This window comes from Chiloscyllium plagiosum, chromosome 12, assembly GCF_004010195.1.
Source record: "Chiloscyllium plagiosum isolate BGI_BamShark_2017 chromosome 12, ASM401019v2, whole genome shotgun sequence".
NCBI lineage: Eukaryota > Metazoa > Chordata > Chondrichthyes > Orectolobiformes > Hemiscylliidae > Chiloscyllium > Chiloscyllium plagiosum.
This window is the reverse complement of record NC_057721.1, coordinates 63,400,253-63,419,841: the sequence shown is the minus strand read 5'-3', so window position 1 is coordinate 63,419,841 and position 19,589 is coordinate 63,400,253. Positions and strand designations below refer to the sequence as shown.

General features: G+C 38.6%; 1 protein-coding gene across 3 annotated transcripts in view; it reads right to left on the bottom strand.

The window, feature by feature from the left end:
• Positions 1-19,589, bottom strand: part of itsn1 (intersectin 1 (SH3 domain protein)) — a 207,869-nt gene that overhangs the window by 51,616 nt on the left and 136,664 nt on the right. For all 3 annotated transcript variants that reach the window (XM_043701257.1, XM_043701255.1, XM_043701256.1), the window contains 7 exons: positions 17,601-17,686; positions 13,979-14,032; positions 12,211-12,270; positions 6,197-6,363; positions 4,270-4,315; positions 1,166-1,287; positions 470-590 (listed from right to left, as the gene is read on the bottom strand). In XM_043701257.1, coding sequence (XP_043557192.1) covers positions 470-590; positions 1,166-1,287; positions 4,270-4,315; positions 6,197-6,363; positions 12,211-12,270; positions 13,979-14,032; positions 17,601-17,686 — 656 coding nt within the window. The remainder of the gene's footprint in view (positions 1-469; positions 591-1,165; positions 1,288-4,269; positions 4,316-6,196; positions 6,364-12,210; positions 12,271-13,978; positions 14,033-17,600; positions 17,687-19,589) is intronic.

Sequence of the window (19,589 nt, the reverse complement as noted above, 5' to 3'; positions counted from 1 at the left end):
GTTTTGGCCCAAAACGTCAATTTTTCTGCTCCTCGGATCCTGCCTGACCTGCTGTGCTTTTCCAGAACCACTCTAATCTTGACTCTAACCAGTAACCTCACAGTCAACTCCTGTTCCCCAGCACTCTGGTCAAGAGGTGACAGAGAATGAGGAAAGAAAACTGCGAAAAGCTAGTTCTACAGATTCTACAAAGTTGGGTAATGTGAAAACTGGAAGCCAGCATTCCTTCAGAAAGGAACCTAAATCTGCGCAGAGACTTCATGCAACAAATGCACCATTTAAAACCCATCAATAACATTGGATACCTGGGGACCCTTGGAGGGCAATGATGCATTCCCATGAGGAAATAACAAAAGACTTGAATATAATGAGAATTAAACAGCTTGCAATGTTACTATATTATTATTAACTTTATTCCATGATCACACTGATAAAGCAAGATGTTTGTATAATGCTAAGACAAACTTACAAACATTTATTGTTGTGGGTGGTCTTGCAGCATCAGTTGGAGTACTTTTATTTGTTCCAGGGCTGAGAAGCTTCACATAATTGGCAGGAAACCATCCTATTTGTCGCTTTTTTCCTCGAGCCTATAAAAAAAGCAAAGCCCCTAAATTCACTAGTACAAAAGACAATTCCAAACTATACACTGTTGGATAATTAGAAGTGCAGTCATAAATCAAACTGAAGAATAAACAGCAGACCAATCACTAGGTTATAAATTTGAGCTAAACTTGGAACCCAGAAGTGAAAGAGTGAATGCCCCAATACCAGAGGACCTTCCAAGGTTATATTTTTAAACTGTAATACTGATCATCGACTTAACCAGCTCGAGACATTGCCTACTTTTGATGGCACCAATGCACTACATTGCTAGTGTGGACAGGACAGTCCATGCTACTACTCTTGGTTGGAGCTTCAGCAATGCACAACATTCAGAGAAGAGAGTCAAAATGGAACTTTAACACTGGTAATTTATAGAGAGGTTAACTGAGTTGACAAACTGCAACTGCAATAAACTACCCAAATAATGAACATATTAACAAACAAACAAAACAAACAAGATCTTCAAACGACACTTGGTTCATGCTTAGCAACATTTGTTTGCCCTAGATGAATTAAATCACTAAAGGAAAAATTACAGCAAAATAAATGGACTACCTACCTGAAGCTCCCCTTCCCACCATCCACCAGCATTTCTCTTGCGAATGAGAATGAGCTGACCAGGTGCCAGGGTAAGTTGCTCAGCACCAGTTGCTGTATAAGGAGCTATCACTTGAGCAATTTCTGTAAAAAGCAGATGATATTGGAATATGAATTAAACAGAATGAATCAAAACTATTGGGGGTGGGGGGTCTTTCCAGAATGATCTTATAACAGGAAGAAAGTCATTTCAAGGAGGATCATTCATCTTTTCTGCCAGTCAATGATATTTTTGTCACAAGTTTTTATACAACACAGAAGTCATACCTCCATAGTTGAGGATCTCAGCCAGAGTCTTTGAAGAAACTTTAAATTCATACTGCTTTTATACATCGTCACCTACACATTAGTGATGTTTATCACCAATTCAGAGAAGCCCCCATTATCCGAATATCGGATTATCTGTTAAGGTCACAAGGAGCCGGTGCCTGGTTAAGCTAGGTTATCTGGCATTCGATTCACCAAACATTGAAGTTCCTCTGTATATAGGTCTCATGCAACCAGCAAAAAGGTAGGAGCCAAATTTACAGAGGTCTGCTGCCAGGAAGACCCCCAGTAAAAGAACCTTTCCAAAATTTGGTCTTGTATCGCCAACATTCTTGAGTATTGCCACCAGCTGCTTGAGGTCAACTCATTGAAAACTGCCAGCACTCAACAAGAAAGCAGTTCAAGTTAATGTATTAAAATAAAACAAAGAACTGCTGATGCTGGAGTTCTGAAACAAATGCAGAAATTGCTGGTGAAACTCAGCAGGTATGGCAGCATCTGTGGAGAGAAAGCAGAGTTAACATTGAGTTCAGTGACTCTTCATCAGAACTGATGAACAGACAATCTCAATGGATTTAGAATCAGCTATTACAAGGGGGCATAGCTTTAAATTAAGGGGGGGTAGGTATAGGACAGCGAGTCGTGAGTTCATGGAATGCCCTGCCAGTAGCAGTGGTGGACTCTCCTTCATTATGGGCTTTTAAGCGGGCATTGGATAGGCATATGGAGGATAGTGGGCTAGTGTAGGTTAGGTGGGCTTGGATCGGCGCAACATCGAGGGCCGAAGGGCCTGTACTGCGCTGTATTCTTCTATGTTCTATCAAATCCATGAGAAAAGATGGGCATCAATACAGGTGGGCAAAGCAACAGCAAACTCTTCAGATATTTTGCTCTCCCACTATATGCTCCAAAAAAAAAGCAAAAAAAAAATCTACTTTGCCTTTGACTACCCAAAGTCCTAACAGCAGAACAATGAAGTTATTAACAAACCACAGGCCAACTTCTTTGAGGAGCAACAATGTTTTCTTGACTCCTACCATTTTTGAGCAGGAGAGCCTTGTACTACTATTTCAGACTTCTCATACCAATCTCTTCAGAAATGTTCAGGGGCCCTTCAAGGCTGAATTTCTCAGAGGAAGTCTGGGGGCGAGGAGACTGACTGGTGGTGGTGGTGGTGTTTGGTGATGAAGAGAGGAGGATCGGCCAAGCCACGCCCCCTTTTTTAGGGCATGGGCTAAACTCCCTTTCAGTATGGTGGTGTATGAGTGAATGCGCAAATGTAAAAGGAGAGGTAGGCAACGGTGTAAAGGGTTCAGTCAGCTCAGGGTATAGTTCAGATGACCAAGCCTTTTCTATTTCAGACCAAAGATTTTCTCAGAAGTTCCATGAAGCAAATGAATTGACTATTGAAGTTGCCTGGCTAATTCCATGGAGTCAGTGCATCAGGATTTCTTAAAGATGCTGACACCGGTCTAAGTGATATGTCCAATGTTTGACTATATAAAGAACAGGGCTGTGATAATTTACTCAAAAGATGCAGGCATTAGGCGAAGAACCAATCTTTGGTGGAAAACTGCAGGAAGTCATAGATGTAAAGTCACTTGCACCTCCAAAGCACTCTACACTTACTAAGTCTCATTTACTAACCCCAAAATATTTTGGCAAGGAAAGCCATCTAATTTGCTTTGGAACAAATCAAGATCATTGAATTCACTTTTGTTCTTGGTGGTATTTTCACAGTTACACAGCTACATTCACACACAATGTTGCACAGATTAGTTTTCCATTTCTTAGCATCCATCTTGTCAAGTCCAAGATGAGTCATTTGTTATAAAGTGAAACAGCTAGGTAAAGCTTCCCATTAACTAGTCTCTTCAGAATTACTAGTATAATAATTTATTTTCTGCAAAATTCCATGGATGTCTAGCAGCCATGCAGGTAGGAAGATGAGAAAAGTTACAAATGACTTCTTCAGAATGCTCTAGGTCCCTTTCCAGCTTAAATATCTAACTGTCTCCTCCTTAGCAGCATGCACTAATCTAATCCCATTGCCTTCCTTGTTCTCAACTTACCATCATATTCAAATCACATTTTTAACTTTTTGAAACTGAAATGGAAATTTCTAATAAGGCATGAAGATGGATCTGTCTATTCACGAGACAAAAATTCCCACTGGACTATTTAAAGGACAAATGAGATCTCCCAGTATCCTGACGTTTTAATTCCTCTGCACAACTGGAAAAAGACTCTATAGACATCTGTCAAGCAACATGAATTCGACTGGGACAACACTACTATTATAGGACAAGCCAAACAGAGAACAGCCAGGGGATTCCTCGAGGCATGGCACTCATCCACAGATTCAATCAATAAGCACATCGATTTGGATCCAATATACCGACCACTGCAGCGGACAGCTGGAACTGACAACCGGAAGCGGCAGATTCAAACCACTACAAATGCCGGAGGAAAGATCACAGAAGCGCTTCACAGGAGGCTCCCAAGCACTGAGGATGTCACCTGGACAGGGGACGAAATGTCTGCAACACAAATTCCCAGCTCGGCGAACAGAACCACAAAAACCATTAGGTCTTCTGAAGAAGGACCCAAAATGATAGTCCTGCTTTCTCAATACAGATGCTGTTAGAGCTCCTAAGTTCTTCCAGCAATTCCTTTTCGTGTTTTTGATTATAAACCTTCTGGTCATTTGCAGTGCCAAATTAGAGAGATTTTCTTTTGAAAAAATTCCTGAAAAGCTTAAAAACTGGATTTGTACACAGAAGTATATCAAAGACATACCAGGCTTTCTTCCTAGGCTTCCACTCTTCCCAGTTTGCCCAGGTCCCTGCAATGAAGACAGTTTTCATGTGACCAGAAGTTGTAGTTAAAAAAAAAACATAAGACCTCCAAATCATTAGCACTTATTCATGTTATCCCACTTGCAAAGAACACAGCACAAGTCAATAATTTAGTACAACGTAATTTTGTTCCAATCATGAAATAAACTGGTATTACTCAATGGGGCACAATCTAAAAATATATAAAGTGCATACAAGTTTAGAATTTGACTGTAACTACTAACGACTGAGTGAATAACCTTGTTCAAATAGTACATCAGAAGTCAGGAATGAAAACAGGAATGGAAACAAAAATAAGTTCCCACTCAGTTTGCTTGGGTTAGAATACATTTCAAGATGCCAACAGACAGAAAAGTTCAAACTTCAAAACCTTGGCAAATAATTCACTTTTAAAATTGTCCAGATTCTAATACAAGAAAGCGGAGTGTAAAATTCACCCAGTTAAATTCAGAAAGTAAAGCTCTCTCTTTAGTGATTGACCATTTTCAGTTTCCAGAAGCTTCCATGAGACATGTGAGCAGACATGGGGCTTGACTGCATTCCCTGCAACATGGCCCAAGCATCAGAGGTGAGCCCACTTCTGTTAAACATCTTAACTGGTTTAATTTTCAGGCAGTGCCCTTTGAGTTGCAAGAGGCAAGACTTCCATTCACCTCCAGGAGAAAACACCATCTCAGAAGCTCCAGCAACAAGCAGGAGGGGGGGCCAAAGTTGCTTCTAAAGATAAGCCAAGGAGGTGCTATTTAGCAACACGGGCAATCAGCCACATTTATGAACTTCACTGGAGCCATACTGAAAAGTCCGACTGAATGGGCCTTTTGTTTTGATTGGAAGGATGTGGGTTATCCAAATGGAACCAACAAATGGACAAAAAGAACCCTCTCCACTTTAAGTGCCCAGCATTCCAAAGAGTTAAACTGGTCATAGAATCACAGAGATGTACAGCACAGAAACAGACCCTTTGGCCAACTCGTCCATACCAACCAGATATCTCAACCCATTCTAGTCCCACCTGCCAGCACCTGGCCCATATCCCTCCAAACTCTTCCTATTCACATACCCATCCAAATGCCTTTTAAATATTGCAACTGTACTAGTCTCCACCACTGCTTCTGACAGCTCGCTCCATCCACATACCCCACTGCATGAAAAGTTGCCCCTCAGGTCTTTTTTATATTTCCCCTCTCACACTAAACCTATGGCCTCTAGTTCTCCCCCACCCCAGGGAAGAGACTTGGTCCATTTATCCTATCCATGTCCCTCATGATTTTGTAAACCTCTGACGCTCCAGCTTATTCAACCTCTCCCTATCGCTCAAATTCTCCAACCCTGGCAACATCCTTGTAAATCTTTTCTGAACCCTTTCAAGTTTCACAAAATCCTTCTGATAGAAAGGAGAACAGAATTGCACACAATATTCCAAACATAGTCTAACCAATGTCTTGTACAGTTAAAACATGACCTCTTAACTCCTGTACTCAATACTCTGACCAAGGTCAGCTTGGATGTTAAACATCAGCCTCTCTCACATTCATTAAATGATTACCATGATTGATGTGATCCTTAATTAGGCATTAGTTACCACTAAGGGCCCCAATTACATTACAGGTAGGCTACCTGCTTTCAAGCTGATGGTTGGTCCATAAAATGAAAAATGGGTTCATGTACCATGTGATTTGACAAACAATGATACTGCACCACATGATTTAAGTACAAACATCAGAAATGAACTTAAATGATACAAAGTAGTACAATAGCTGCCACAACAAATTTTTGTCACTTTACTCAGAGGGCAAACACTTAACCTTGCAGAAGACAACTAATAAGAGCTGCTTTCTGGGCTGAAAGGAACAGAAGGGAAAATTTACCTCAGAGTCTTTTGGTCTGACGTAGTTGGATGGGAAGACCCCCACTTTTTCTCCTACAACTCCTGTCCACCAGTCACCATCTTTCTTTGTCACAAGAATCACATCACCTTGCTGGTAAGTTAAATCCCCAGGTTCATTACTTTCATACGTGTACATAGCAACAAATTCTATGAAATGGAGAGGAGAAAGCAGTTTGAACAATTGCAGAGAATATGAACACAGAACTTTGGAAATAAACACAGTGTTGGAAGATCTCTGCAGGTCTAGAATGACTTCTTCAGAACTGCCTGACCTGTTCAGTTTCTTGAAGACTTCAGTTTGTATTTGTAAGGATTAGAATGCTTGTGGGAAGGCAAAAGTAAAGATGTTCAAAATGCACTTTGTGCTACCACTGGAGACCTAAAGAAACTATGACCCCAATACCTTTTTTTGATTATGTATAGAAATGGTTACCCAATTAATGGCAATTCATTCTAATGGGTATGAAATTTTGAGAACAGTTACTTTGTAATAGAAATGTGCAATTTGCTACAATGTTAATCTTTCCACATGTCAAGCACATTAAGCAGAATCCAACATGTACCTTTTTGCAGTAACTGAGAAATAGTAAATCCATGACACCAAACTTGTTTTAACTCTTATAACAGATTCATGACTAACAAAACTGAATTTATAATTCTTGGTTTCAAATTATATTTAATTCATTTTTGGATAATTCTAACTTACTCCAAAGCTATGTAATTTAAATACAATGACGAATGTACAGTTTAGATCAGGATAAAACCGCATTTTGATGCCACGTGCATCAAACCTTACACATTTAGAGATTCCCTGACATTATAGCTCGATGTCATGATAATAGTACTAGTAAAAACAAAGGCAATTTTTCCTATTTAAGGATTTTCATACATTAAGAAATTAAGCACTTTTATTGTCACCTAGTTTAATTTCAGCATTCTCAGGCAAGGACACCAATGTAATTTCATCCAAATAAAAGAAGGGAAGAAAGAGGTTCTGCACTAGATTGGAATAATTTGGAACTAGTATTTAGCAAATTCATATTGTACCAATGTCAACCAGAAAGAGGACAATCTATCGAGCCTAACCTTAGTCAGCCAGTGATTCAGTGACTTGATCTCAATAAGTCAGGGCACAAAGATGAAAGTAAAGTAATTATCCCTCTGCTCCAAATTTTTCAATAACCTTCCCTTAATTCATCTGCACTTCCACCAAAACAGTGCAATTTGCCGATAATTTCAACTAACTGGTTTCCGCTATTCAATCTTGGATTCAGTCTCAGATTTGGTCCTGACTTTGAGATAAAGGCCAAAATAGATATTTATTGCCTAAAATTGACTACAAATATTTGTAGTCAATCATTCAGGGCACATTACACCTTTGTGCCTCACTAGAAATTAAGGAATATGACTACACACTTCAGTGCAAGTGTAATGCAACTAAAACAAGAATGATCATACATTAAACTACACACTATTTCAGTTTACTTTCACTTCAAATATGGCACCAAAACTAGGTTACATATTTACATCGAAGCGGACCACTAATATATGCACTTCAAGTAGATAATCATCAATACAATGCAGAGAAACTTTTAAAAAAATGCTGGATCAAGATTGTTGTTTAGCCAAACTGTTGTATGCATTCCAAAAAAAATTAGACCATTCTCCCTGATATTGCAAATTGTAAATGAGACAAAAATTTTCTAATCAGTGCCAAAGAGTGTTCTGCTACTTGCCAGCACTTAATGGTTCTAGCTTATTGCTTTCAGATGCTTTCATCACTACTGTGTTTGAAGGGAAGGAAGGCTATTTCAATCCATGGACAGAGTTCTGCAGTTCAATGATTTAGTGATTCCTGTCCAGCTTTATTCAGTGAAGTTTTTCGCCTAGTTTTCAAAGAAGCTGAAGAAAACAGCTCATTTTCCCAGATGTCTTTTTATGTCTTTTGAAAAATTAAACCCAAATTTCTACAGATTCTACCATGACCACCTCGAAAGCCAAAATCAACAGCACCAAACTTTATCACAGACTTGAAACTCAATGTATGACAAAGTCCTCAGATCAGTGGAAAGGTGCACTTGCTGAAAGACATCCGATAGAAGCACAAAAAATCATTTTGACAAATGTTTTCAAAATATGAACGATAAGTGAATTTCTACATGCATCCATTTTGTACTAAGCTTAATAGTTCAGAGAGCAGCTTAAAAACCCGATGTCCCAACAGGATATTCCTATGAACTTCATTTATTAAAATCAACATTTTAAATTTGCATGTAATTGAGATTTCGAACAGATAATCCTGAAAATACAATGTAAGCTCTGAAACTGTGGTTATTAAAGTAGTAGTAAAGTCATCATAGTCCTCCTGGACCATTGGACTGTGCTCTCATTACACAAAGACAACTAGCGTTGTTTTAATCGGAGGGTGACCATACCTTGGAGGAGCAAAGGATAGTTCTTCATGGTAACCTCAGCCACAAAGTGAACCCACGCAACTGGGATTGCTCTGCATTGCTTATCAACCAGCCAACTGAACTAACTGATGCCCTTTAAAGTAGCATTCTTTTGAACTAAGGGAAACAAATTGGCAATTTGGGATCAGCAGAATGTTTCCTCCATTTCAAAAGGAGACAAACTCTGGGAGTTCACTGTCTGAAATAAAGTTGCATCCTGTATTTCAAGACTTTTTCTTTGGGGGCTGTTGGGCAACTTGTGAATGAAATGTTAACTCGAAATGCAAAAGGGCACAAGTTTCCTGAATTTTATTCACAAAAAAATTCATTGCTATTTCTGTGGTGTTCTCCTTGAAAGGAACAGCAAAGCACACCTGTCTACACCTACTTTAGTTTCAAAATTGCTGTCTTCCATCATAGCACCTCAATCTAAGAGGTTCTCAGTTCTTCTGCTCTTCTCCTGACTTTGTTATACAAAATACTCATTGGAAAGGCTTACTTCTGATGGAAAAGTCTAGAAGGTACAGGCTAACAATGTCAGGCTCACCAGTCTATAGTTCCCTGGCTTGTCCTTACCACCCTTAAACAGTGGCACCACGTTAGCCAAACTCCAGTCTTCTGGCACCTCACCTGTGACTATTGATGATACAAATATCTCAGCAAGAGGCCCAGCAATCACTTCTCTAGCTTCCCACAGACTTATAGGGTACACCTGATCAGGACCTGAGGATTTATCCACTTTTATGTGTTTCAAGACATCCACCACTTCCTCCTCTGTAATATGGATATTTTTCAAGATGTCACCATCTGTTTCCCAACTTCCATGTCCTTCTCCAAAGTAAATACTGATGCAAAATACTCATTCAGTGTCTTTCCCATCTCCTATGGCTCCACATAAAGGCCGCCTTGCTGATCTTTGAGGGGCCCTAATCTCTCCCTAGTTACTCTTTTGCCTTTAATGTATTTGTAAAAACCCTTTTGATTCTCCTTAATTCTATTTGCCAAAGCTATCTCATGTCCCCTTTTTGCCCTCCTGATTTCCCTCTTAAGTATACTCCTACTGCCTTTATACTCTTCTAAGGATTCACTCGATCTATCCTGTCTATACCAGACATAGGTTTCCTTCTTTTTCTTCACCAAACCCTCAATTTCTTTAGTCACCCAGCATTCCCTACACCTACCAGCATTTCCTTTCACCCTAACAGGAACATACTTTCTCTGGACTCTCAATACCTCATTTCGAAAGACTTCCCACATTCAAAAGCTGATTGGGGGGGTAGATGTTTGCAGGTAAAGGGACAGCTGGAAAGTTCTTGCCTAATACCAAAATTGGCCTTTCTCCAATTTAGAACTTCAACTTTTAGATCTGGTCTATCCTTTTCCATCACTATTTTAAAACAAATAGAATTATGGCCGCTGGCCCCAAAGTGCTCCCCTAACCTAACACCTCAGTCACCTGACCTGCCTTTTTTCCAAGAGCAGGTCAGGTTTTGCACCTTCTCTAGTAGGTACAACCACATACTGAATCAAAAAATTGTCTTGTACATGCTACACAAAATTCTTCTCCATCTAAACCCTTAACACTATGGCAGTCCCAGCCTATGTTTGGAAAGTTAAAATCCCCGACCATAACCACCCTATTATTCTTCCAGATAGCTGAGATCTCCTACAAGTTTGTTTCTTAATTTCCCTCTGACTATTAGGGGATCTATAATACAATCCCAATAAGGTGATCATCCCTTTCTTATTTCTCAGTTCTACCCAAATAACTTTCCTGGATGTATTTCCAGAAATATCCTCCCTCAGTACAGCTGTAATGCTATCCCTGATCAAAAACGCCACTCCCCCTCCTCTCTTCCCTCCCTTTCTGTAGCATTTATATGCTGAAACATTAAGCTGCCAGTCCTGTCTATCCCTGAGCCATGTTTCTGTAATTGCTATGATATTCCAGCCCCATGTTCCTAACCATGCCCTGAGTTCATCTGCCTTCCCTGTTAGCCCTCTTGCATTGAAATGAATGCAGTTTCATTTATTCATCATACCTTGCCCCTGCCTGCCCTGACTGTTTGACTGGTTTCTTTTCTCAACTGTACCAGTCTCAGATTGATCTCTGTTTACTACCTCCCTGGGTCCAACCCCACCTTACTAGTTGAAATCCTCCCAAACAGCACTAGCAAATCTCCCTACCAGTATATTAGCCCCCTTCCAATTCAGGTGCTCTCTGTCCTTCTTGTACAGGTCACTTCTATCCCAGAAGAGATTCCAATGATCCAAAAATGTGAATCCTTCTCCCATACACCAGCTCTCAGTCATGCATTCATCTGCTCTATCTTCCTATTCCTACCCTCACTAACTCATATCACTGGGAGTAATCCAGATATTACTACTCCCGAGCACCTCCTTTTAAGATTCTATATTCTAACTTTCTATATTCTCCCTTCAGAATCTCAACCTTTTCCCTTCCTCGGTCGTTGGTTCCAATGTGTACAAATACCTCCTGCTGGGCCCTCTCCCCTCTTGCACTCTCTCTGAGATATCCTTGATCCTGGCACCAGGGAGGCAACACACCATTCTGACTTTTCACTGCTGGCCACAAAAACACCTTTCTGTGGCTTGAACAGTGAGTCCCCTAACACAATCAATCTCTTGGAACCCGACATACCCCTCATTGCATTAGAGCCAGTCTCCATAGCAGAAATCTGGCTATTTGTGCTACATTCCTCCAAGAATCCATCGCCCCCTACATTTTCCAAAACAGCATACTTATTTGAAATGAGGATAACCACAGAAGGCTCCTGCACTACCTGCCTACCTCTCTTATCTTTCCTGGAGTTAATCCACTGACGTGACTGTATCTGAGACATTTCTCCCTTCCTATAACTACCATCCATCACACCCCTTTATTCTTGTAAATTCCTCATGTAATGTAAATTTACATTTGCAAAGTTAGAACTACATGAATTAGCAAGCATGGATGGAAAACAGCACCAAAACTGAGGAAACCTCAGTTTAAACCCGGTATAAATCAATAATGCACAAAGTTCCTTGGGTGTAAAAACTGCTCATATCCACTCTACTCAGAGGCAGGAAATTCCAGGAGCTTGTGCTGAAATAACAATGCTTCCACAATTATGTTTTTCAATGTTGCTATGTCTTATAGACGAGAGAACAGATACATTTGTGAAGTTCATAAATCAATGTGTGCAATGTCAAGAGTCATGAAGGGCCAAAACTAAGCAAGGCAAATAAGGGCAGATTCTGAAGACCTTTACAAAATTTAGCTTAAAAATTCTGTTAACTAGCAGTTTTGTCTTCATACACGAGATCAGTTTGATATGCATTGTCGTTCTCAAACTGTATTTATCAAGCTGATTATTTTCCTTTTATCCATTTCATCAAGTGCATAAAGCAACCTGCCCGGTTAAACAAAACACAATGGAACCAAAGTAGTTTCATAACATTCAAAAGAAACATGCACTGTGGTAATATTGTTCACAAACGCAGACTTCATCATCTATGTTTAAGCAGAAATTATAGTCACCTTCTCCACCAGAAGCAGCAAAGAGCGTCTCTGAAGGGCAAGGAACCCTCAAATTGGAATCTAGATGAACGAGGATCATTCTGGTTTGATTATGTTAAATGATATACATCAAATATATAATGCAATATAATTTTCCTAATTATTATATATGTACAATGCTATTGGCCAAGTCAAATTTTTATCTTTAAACTTTGCCTGTTGCTGGCCATCAGCACTTTGGGTTCTGATTTCCTTTAAGTGCTTAATGGGTATTCGAAGGCACTACATTATTGTTCTGTTTGGAAGTGGGGTAATTAAAAACAAAAGCACTTGAAACAAGACCTGATCTCATTTTATAAAAACACATGCAAACATCATCCAGAGCAACACAGTGGGTCTACAGATACATGTGCAGGCTAATAAAGTAGAAGGATCAATTATTGGGCTGGGGCATGCGCTATAATTAGTTTCAGCACTGTAAGCTTAAGGAGTAGAAAAACAGTCAATGGTTTACGTTTCTGATCACTATATGCAGCATCCTCTGATCAGAGAAAAAAAAAATCAAGGAGCGGATTGGCTTGACTGTAATTCATTGCTTTGCCAATACTCACTACCTAAGTTCCTAATTCAACCCTTATGTAACAAAGCTACTCTGGTGAAACTGGAACCCAGCAAGGAGATATGATCAGGAAAGGAGGAATAAAATTTAACAAAATGAAAAAAACAGATGCACTGCGTGATAAAAATGTAGAAACAATTTGACAGTTTTCTTTACACTTAAATTAACACAAAACCCTGAAGGTCCATATGTAAAACATGACCTGCAGAACCAGCTACAGAGGAACCTCGATTATCCGAACATCAGATTATCCGAAGGAGATCTCGAGGTCCTGACAGAAACATTATATTGAAGAGGTGCTTCTAACACTGATCGTGCCTTTTGTTTACAATGATTCAAAATGAACTTGGCTTACTGAAATGCTGCCGAGAATAGTCCTGGGCATCAATGGGAGCCCAGGGACCATCTCCAAATAACTGACTGCCCGCCCACCCTCTCTCTCTCCATACTTTCCCTAGAGTTCTGCACAGGTGTGTACCCTGAACCCACCTTTCCCAGATAATTTTTCCAACATTGTCCTGTAGAAGACAAAGGTGGAACTTGACAAAAGTTTGTAGTAAAAAGTTGTGTGAGGGGCTGCATGCGTGTGTGAATGCTATTTTGAGTGGCTTATACTGCTTCATCTTTTAATTCAAAATCTTTTTTGAGTTCAAACTGAAGCCCATTTCTCTGATCCGTCCAGCAACATACCCAGAGGTATTTACCATCTGTAATTTGTTGAGAGTGCTTAAGCATTTCAAATGAGTTAAGCATGCGGTTCCCCTGCACATTCCCCATGTCCAAGGAGAAATTTTATTATTAACTTTATTTCAGTGCAAGTTTCAAACATTTTTGAAGAATTTTATCAACTAAATAGAACAAAAGCACGATTGTCTCACCTGTCAGAGATGAATTTAAGTGTAGTCCTGATGATGCGATTACCTTTTTAAACAAATACTACCACTGCATTTTGGCATATTTCTAACACTGATATTTAAAATATACAAAGTTATAAATATATTTACAATACATTTATCTTAAAAAGACAGTCAGTGCATTTCATCTTTCATGCAAAACACCACTTACAAATAAACTCATCTAAGTCAAGGACATTTTATCAGAAAAAGATTTCAAGTGGGCTACAAAATTACAACTGATTCATTAGAAGTGTCAGTGAGATAGTTACTGTACCTTTCCTTGGGAGAAAGGGAGGTCGAGGCGGAGCAGCCTCCTCCCTGCAAGGTTCTATAGCAGACATCAGAAAACAAAGAACAGTACAGCATGATAAAGCAAAGTGACAACAAGAGTCAAAGTGATGCACAGAAATGAGCAAAAATAGCAATGACAATGTAGTGACAGTGATACAATGTTATAAGCTAACAATACACAGGGGAAAAAAACAAGACCAACAATGCAGTAACCTGACTGGGGGGAAAAGAGAAAATAATCACTGTATAATATCTTGTGGATGAATACTTGGGACTTTTGCAGAATAGAGATCAATAAAGACACTTTTACTACATGGGGCTCCACAAGATATATTTTATTCGAAATCAGTTTTGGGATCACATTTCATGATGCTATTATTTACAACTCAGGATAATATATTTTAAAATCAAACCAACATGCTCATTTTTAGCCAGGACAAACTCAATGGACTGTTTCTAATTTCACAATTGACCAAATTCAAGAATTTGAGGTTAGTGCTTCACCGTTTTTTTTTCACTTTGAAGTTGGAAAAACAGCTTTTAATATTATGGTCTTGAATTAATTTCTTTTGAGATTTCCAAAACAATGGATCATGATTCAGAGTGCAGAAAATGCATTGTTATTGCATGTATCATGATAGAGAACTGGCTGGCACAAATGAAAGTTGATAAAAGCAGGCACTTTTTTTTTCTTTCAGCAGTTTCACATTTTTAAACCCAGTTTCAAGAGTGTAAAATCTATATGACTGAGCAACTCACATGAGTTTGTTGTTTCTCCTACATTTTTTTTTATTCACAGGATGAGGGAATCAGAGATATACACACGGAAACAGACCCTTCGGTCCAAATTCTCCATGCTAACCAGATATCCTAAATTAATCTAATCGCATTTGCCAGCATTTGGCCCATATCCATCTGAATCCTTCCTATTGATATACCCATCCAGATGCCCTTATTATACCAGCCTCCACTACTTCCTCTGGCAGCTCATTCTGTACATGCACCCACCCTCCATGTGAAAAAGTTGTCCCTTTGCTCCCTTTAAATTTTTTCTCCTCTCACCCTAAAATTCGTTGCCTATTTACCCTATCCATGCCCCTCATGATTTTGTAAACATCTATAAGGTCAACTCGCAGCTTCCCATGCTCCAGGAAAAATAGCCCCAGGCTATTCAGCCTCTTCCCATAGTAGCTCAAACATCAACCCTGGCAACATCCTTGTAAACCTTTTCCAAACACTTTCTAGTTTGATAACATTCTTTCTATAGCAAAGAGACCAGAATTTCAAAAGTGGCCGAACCAATGTTCTGTACACCCTCAATATGACCTCCCAACTCCTGTACTCAATGCATGGACCAATCCATTCATAATTGCGCAGACAGCAGTTAAGAATCAACCATACTGCTGTTGGTCTGGAGTCACATGTAGGCCCAACCATGTTGGGGAGCTGGGTGGGGGTGTGTTTAGACTATCAAATTCCAGATTTTACTGAAAAGTCGGCACAGGCTAGCAAAAAAAAAATTCAAGGATTTCAATAATGAAGAATGCCAGAATTTTTTTTGCTAAAACCTCAACTTGGACATTGGCTTAGAGGATTATTTACAGCCAGATTACAAAAAGTATTGAAATTATCCAATAGCAAATCTATACTTTAAGTCCTATTAATGTTGGCTTGGGTATTGTTAACAGTTGCATGCAATATGATTCAACTCTCTTGTTCTTTTGAGTGTGGGGTAGGGAAACACAGCTGCTAAATGGTGAAGCTCCACAGTTAACTTTTTAAAAACAGGACAGGGGAATGCAAACTGTGATAGACTAGTGCATACTGAGAAAAATAGACAAAATAATTTTAAGTAGCACTACAAAATCTGAATAGTAACTGGACTAGGACTATTGGACAGAGGAAGGAAAAAAATGTGATACTTGTAACTATTGTTGAAGCATGAGTGGCAGACCGAAGGGATAGAAGCTAAATGCTTGAATTATGCACGAGGCTTTAAACATGCAGTTATAAATTGGTTAAAGGGCTTCTAAAATGAAGAATTTATACATTTTTTGACCCAACTCCTTTCTAAGCATCAAGTATATAGACTCATCTAGTTAAATGCACGATGAATAGAAGGACAAAGAAATTAGACTGATTCCATCTGAGGATCATCTAGTATCACAACTGATGGAAGTTTAAAAATATTATTCATGTACAATTAATAACTGTAGTTAATGCCAGCATTAGCACTATGTGGGAGCTACTAAATGATGGAATTTGTCAACAGTGAGATAAAATGTTTAACTTGGTTCTAATTAAAAGTCAAATTAAAATTCCTTAAGGTACTAGATTGCACTCCTGCAAACTATTTTCATGTTGCTTAATATGATCTATTCAGTACAAAAAAAAAGTATTGCGAATTATAAGCAGCAGAATAGCTTGCAATGGAGGCAGAAAGGAGGAAGGAAAATTGAGACAAATAAAAAGCAACATCTTTTAAAGTAGGTTAAAATCTTTACCAAGCTGAACGATAAATATTTCTCAGATACAACCCATCACAAGATGAAGGGTGATTTAAAAAAAAATTATGAGTGCAAACTAACTTCTAAGTTGCATCCTTGTTGCTAAAGTGGGTGGGACTTTCAAAACCAAAACACTGCCTTTGATAAGATTTTAGGTGACTGGTGATGCCCAATGATATTTTTAGACAGTCTTCGAGATTGAGGTGATTTTTTTTCCCCCTGGTTCCAGATGTTAACAAAAGAATCGTTATGAACTACTACAATTAATTTTCACATTAGCAACATTTCAGCCAAAGTAAATGGTTTTTGGTACTCATCTCAATTGAGACAGATTTATTTTTAATTTTAATCAACTTTCTGGGCATTTATGACACCTCCACAAGGTGGACTTTTCACCCAGACCTTCTGACCCAGAGATAGGGATACCACTAGGAGCCACAAGTGTCTCTGGAATTGAATGTACACTGCTGATGATCAGTCTACATCTGCCAACTGAAACACATTGCTTGAGCTATCTTAACAATTTGTAATTCTTCAAACATCTCAAACAAACTCCTTTTTATAAAATATTTTGCACCGAATTAATTCTGGCTGGGGAATTAAACAGCCTGAACATATTTGCAAAGAGTACATTTTGTATTTTAAAGTCAGCACTTGTTTAACAAATTTAGGGAAACTTTTTTTTGTGCTTTTAACTGATGGGTCACTGCCAAAGTAAGGTGTAGCTCTTTTTCAACCCTCCAAAGTAACTTTTAAATCAATAGAATATTTTAATATTGGCTTATTAGCATTTAAATATATGGACAAACAATAAATTATATACGCTTGTTTTTAGTAAAATCTTTCACCTTCGTGTTAAGAGGACTAAAACAGCAACCAAATGAAAACCTCTTATTTAATGTAAATACCTCAGACATTACAAGGAAATAAATTCACAAAAAGAAAAACTCATAAGAGCTAACTATTAGATTGCAGTGCCACCAACTTCAGTTTTGTATATTAAATCTGTCACCACAGTGGGCTGAAGACTAAAGCTTAAGACGAGTTTTAAGACTTCGCTTTTCTTGATGCAGCTAACTTAATCAGTTATGTACTTACCATCTCCATGTGCTGCAGATAGCTTTGAAGGTGGGGTGGTCATTCTCTTCAAGCTCGGAGGGCTTTCCGAAGAAGTAGAATCCACACTATGTGAGAGAGGGGGGAGGGGGGAAGGGGGGAGTTGAGAGAAGGAAAAGGATAAATATATGTTCTCACATCCTGAGTTATATTTCTTTTACAGATATTCCGAAGATGAAAACCCCCAACATTATTATAATTTGTCCAAAAACTACAACTTTAAACATTAAAAAACCTTAATTGTAATCACCAATAAATAGCTCATTCATCTTTCAATTTGCAACTTCAAGAACAGAGAAGAGGAGACTTGGATTGTCAACTCATTTTTGCTCTTTGGACCAGAATTAAACTTTAATTTTGATGACATTTGTTAAGTTGTGGGTTAAAGCACAAGTTTTGAAAATAAGTGCCTCAAAAAGATTGCTTTGCTTAAAAAATCTTGCAAATCAAATTATGAAAATACATTTATCTAAAACATATTCGTTAAGATACTCTTCGAGTAAAAGGCCTCCATTACTTTTATCTTGCCCTTTAATTTATGCATCACTACCACATACTGATCTTGTTAACAAGGAGGTTGACAATTTACTCCTAACCTTCTGCTCTCAAAGCCATCTGTGGTAGTGAAATTTAGCTCAATGCAAAGAAGTGCCAAACATTCATTCAGCACCTGCTTCTGATTAAGGTCTGTTGACTGCTGTTTTCAAGAGATCAGAGATACAAACGCATATCATACCATGGCAACAGACACCAAAATTTCACAACAAATCAGTATCTATAATGTCCAATTTGTTCTGTGCTGCTTTAAGTGAGTCAATTATCCATGTAGCTGAAAATGTGTTGCTGGAAAAGCACAGCAGGTCAGGCAGCATCCAAGGAACAGGAGAATCGATGTTTCGGGCATAAGCCCTTCTTCAGGAAACGTCGATTCTCCTGTTCCTTGGATGCTGCCAGACCTGCTGTACTTTTCCAGCAAAACATTTTCAGCTCTGATCTCCAGCATCTGCAGTCCTCACTTTCTCCTCAATTATCCATGTACTCAACATAGTGGAGAACTTTCAGTCTCAATCAAAAGCTTCATTTTCTTCCAAGTCCAGAAAAGACTTGAATTCTAAATCTTTTCCTTGTGTTCTTCAGAATACATTCAAATAAACAAGCAGTTTAGTATGAACACAACTGGACACTAATTGCAAAATAAGCTGCTTGAAAAATGTTTTCACAATTAGAAATTGTTTTGAAAATTGATATTGACTTTCAACTGTGCCAAATAGATCAATATGCTGTTTTCTCAGAAAGCCTGACAATGCATTTTCTTTGGAAAGTACGGCCTATTTACTAACAAACACGCATTCTGAAAAGCATACCATCCTACAGTATTCTCTCTCCAAACTCTATCCAAGCATCCAAACTAATGATTTAAAAACGTCAATGTTTTTTAATACAGTATTGAAAATGAAGTATTTGTTGTTACCTATAACTTATTCAAATACTCAGTTCCTTCGTGAACAAACAAGTTGGGTGAGAGGGCAGAATGAAAATCTTAATCTCATATACTTGATCTCCAGGATACAAATGCGACAGGAAGGATAGAAAGGGAGGCAAGAGAGGAGGGGGAGTGGCATTTTTGATAAGGGATAGCATTACAGCTGTGCTAAGGGAGAATATACCTGGAAATACATCCAGGAAAGTTATTTGGGTGGAACTGAGAAATAAGAAAGGGATGATCACCTTATTGGGAGTGTATTATATACCTCCCCCCCAACAGTCAGAGGGAAATTGAGAAACAAACTTGTAAGGAGATCTCAGCTATCTGTAAGAATAATAGGATGGTTATGGTAGGGGATTTTAACTTTCCAAACATTGACTGAGACTGCCATAGTGTTAAAGGTTTAGATGGAGAGGAATTTGTTAAATGTGTACAAGACAATTTTCTGATTCAGTATGTGGATGTACCTACTAGAGAAGGTGCAA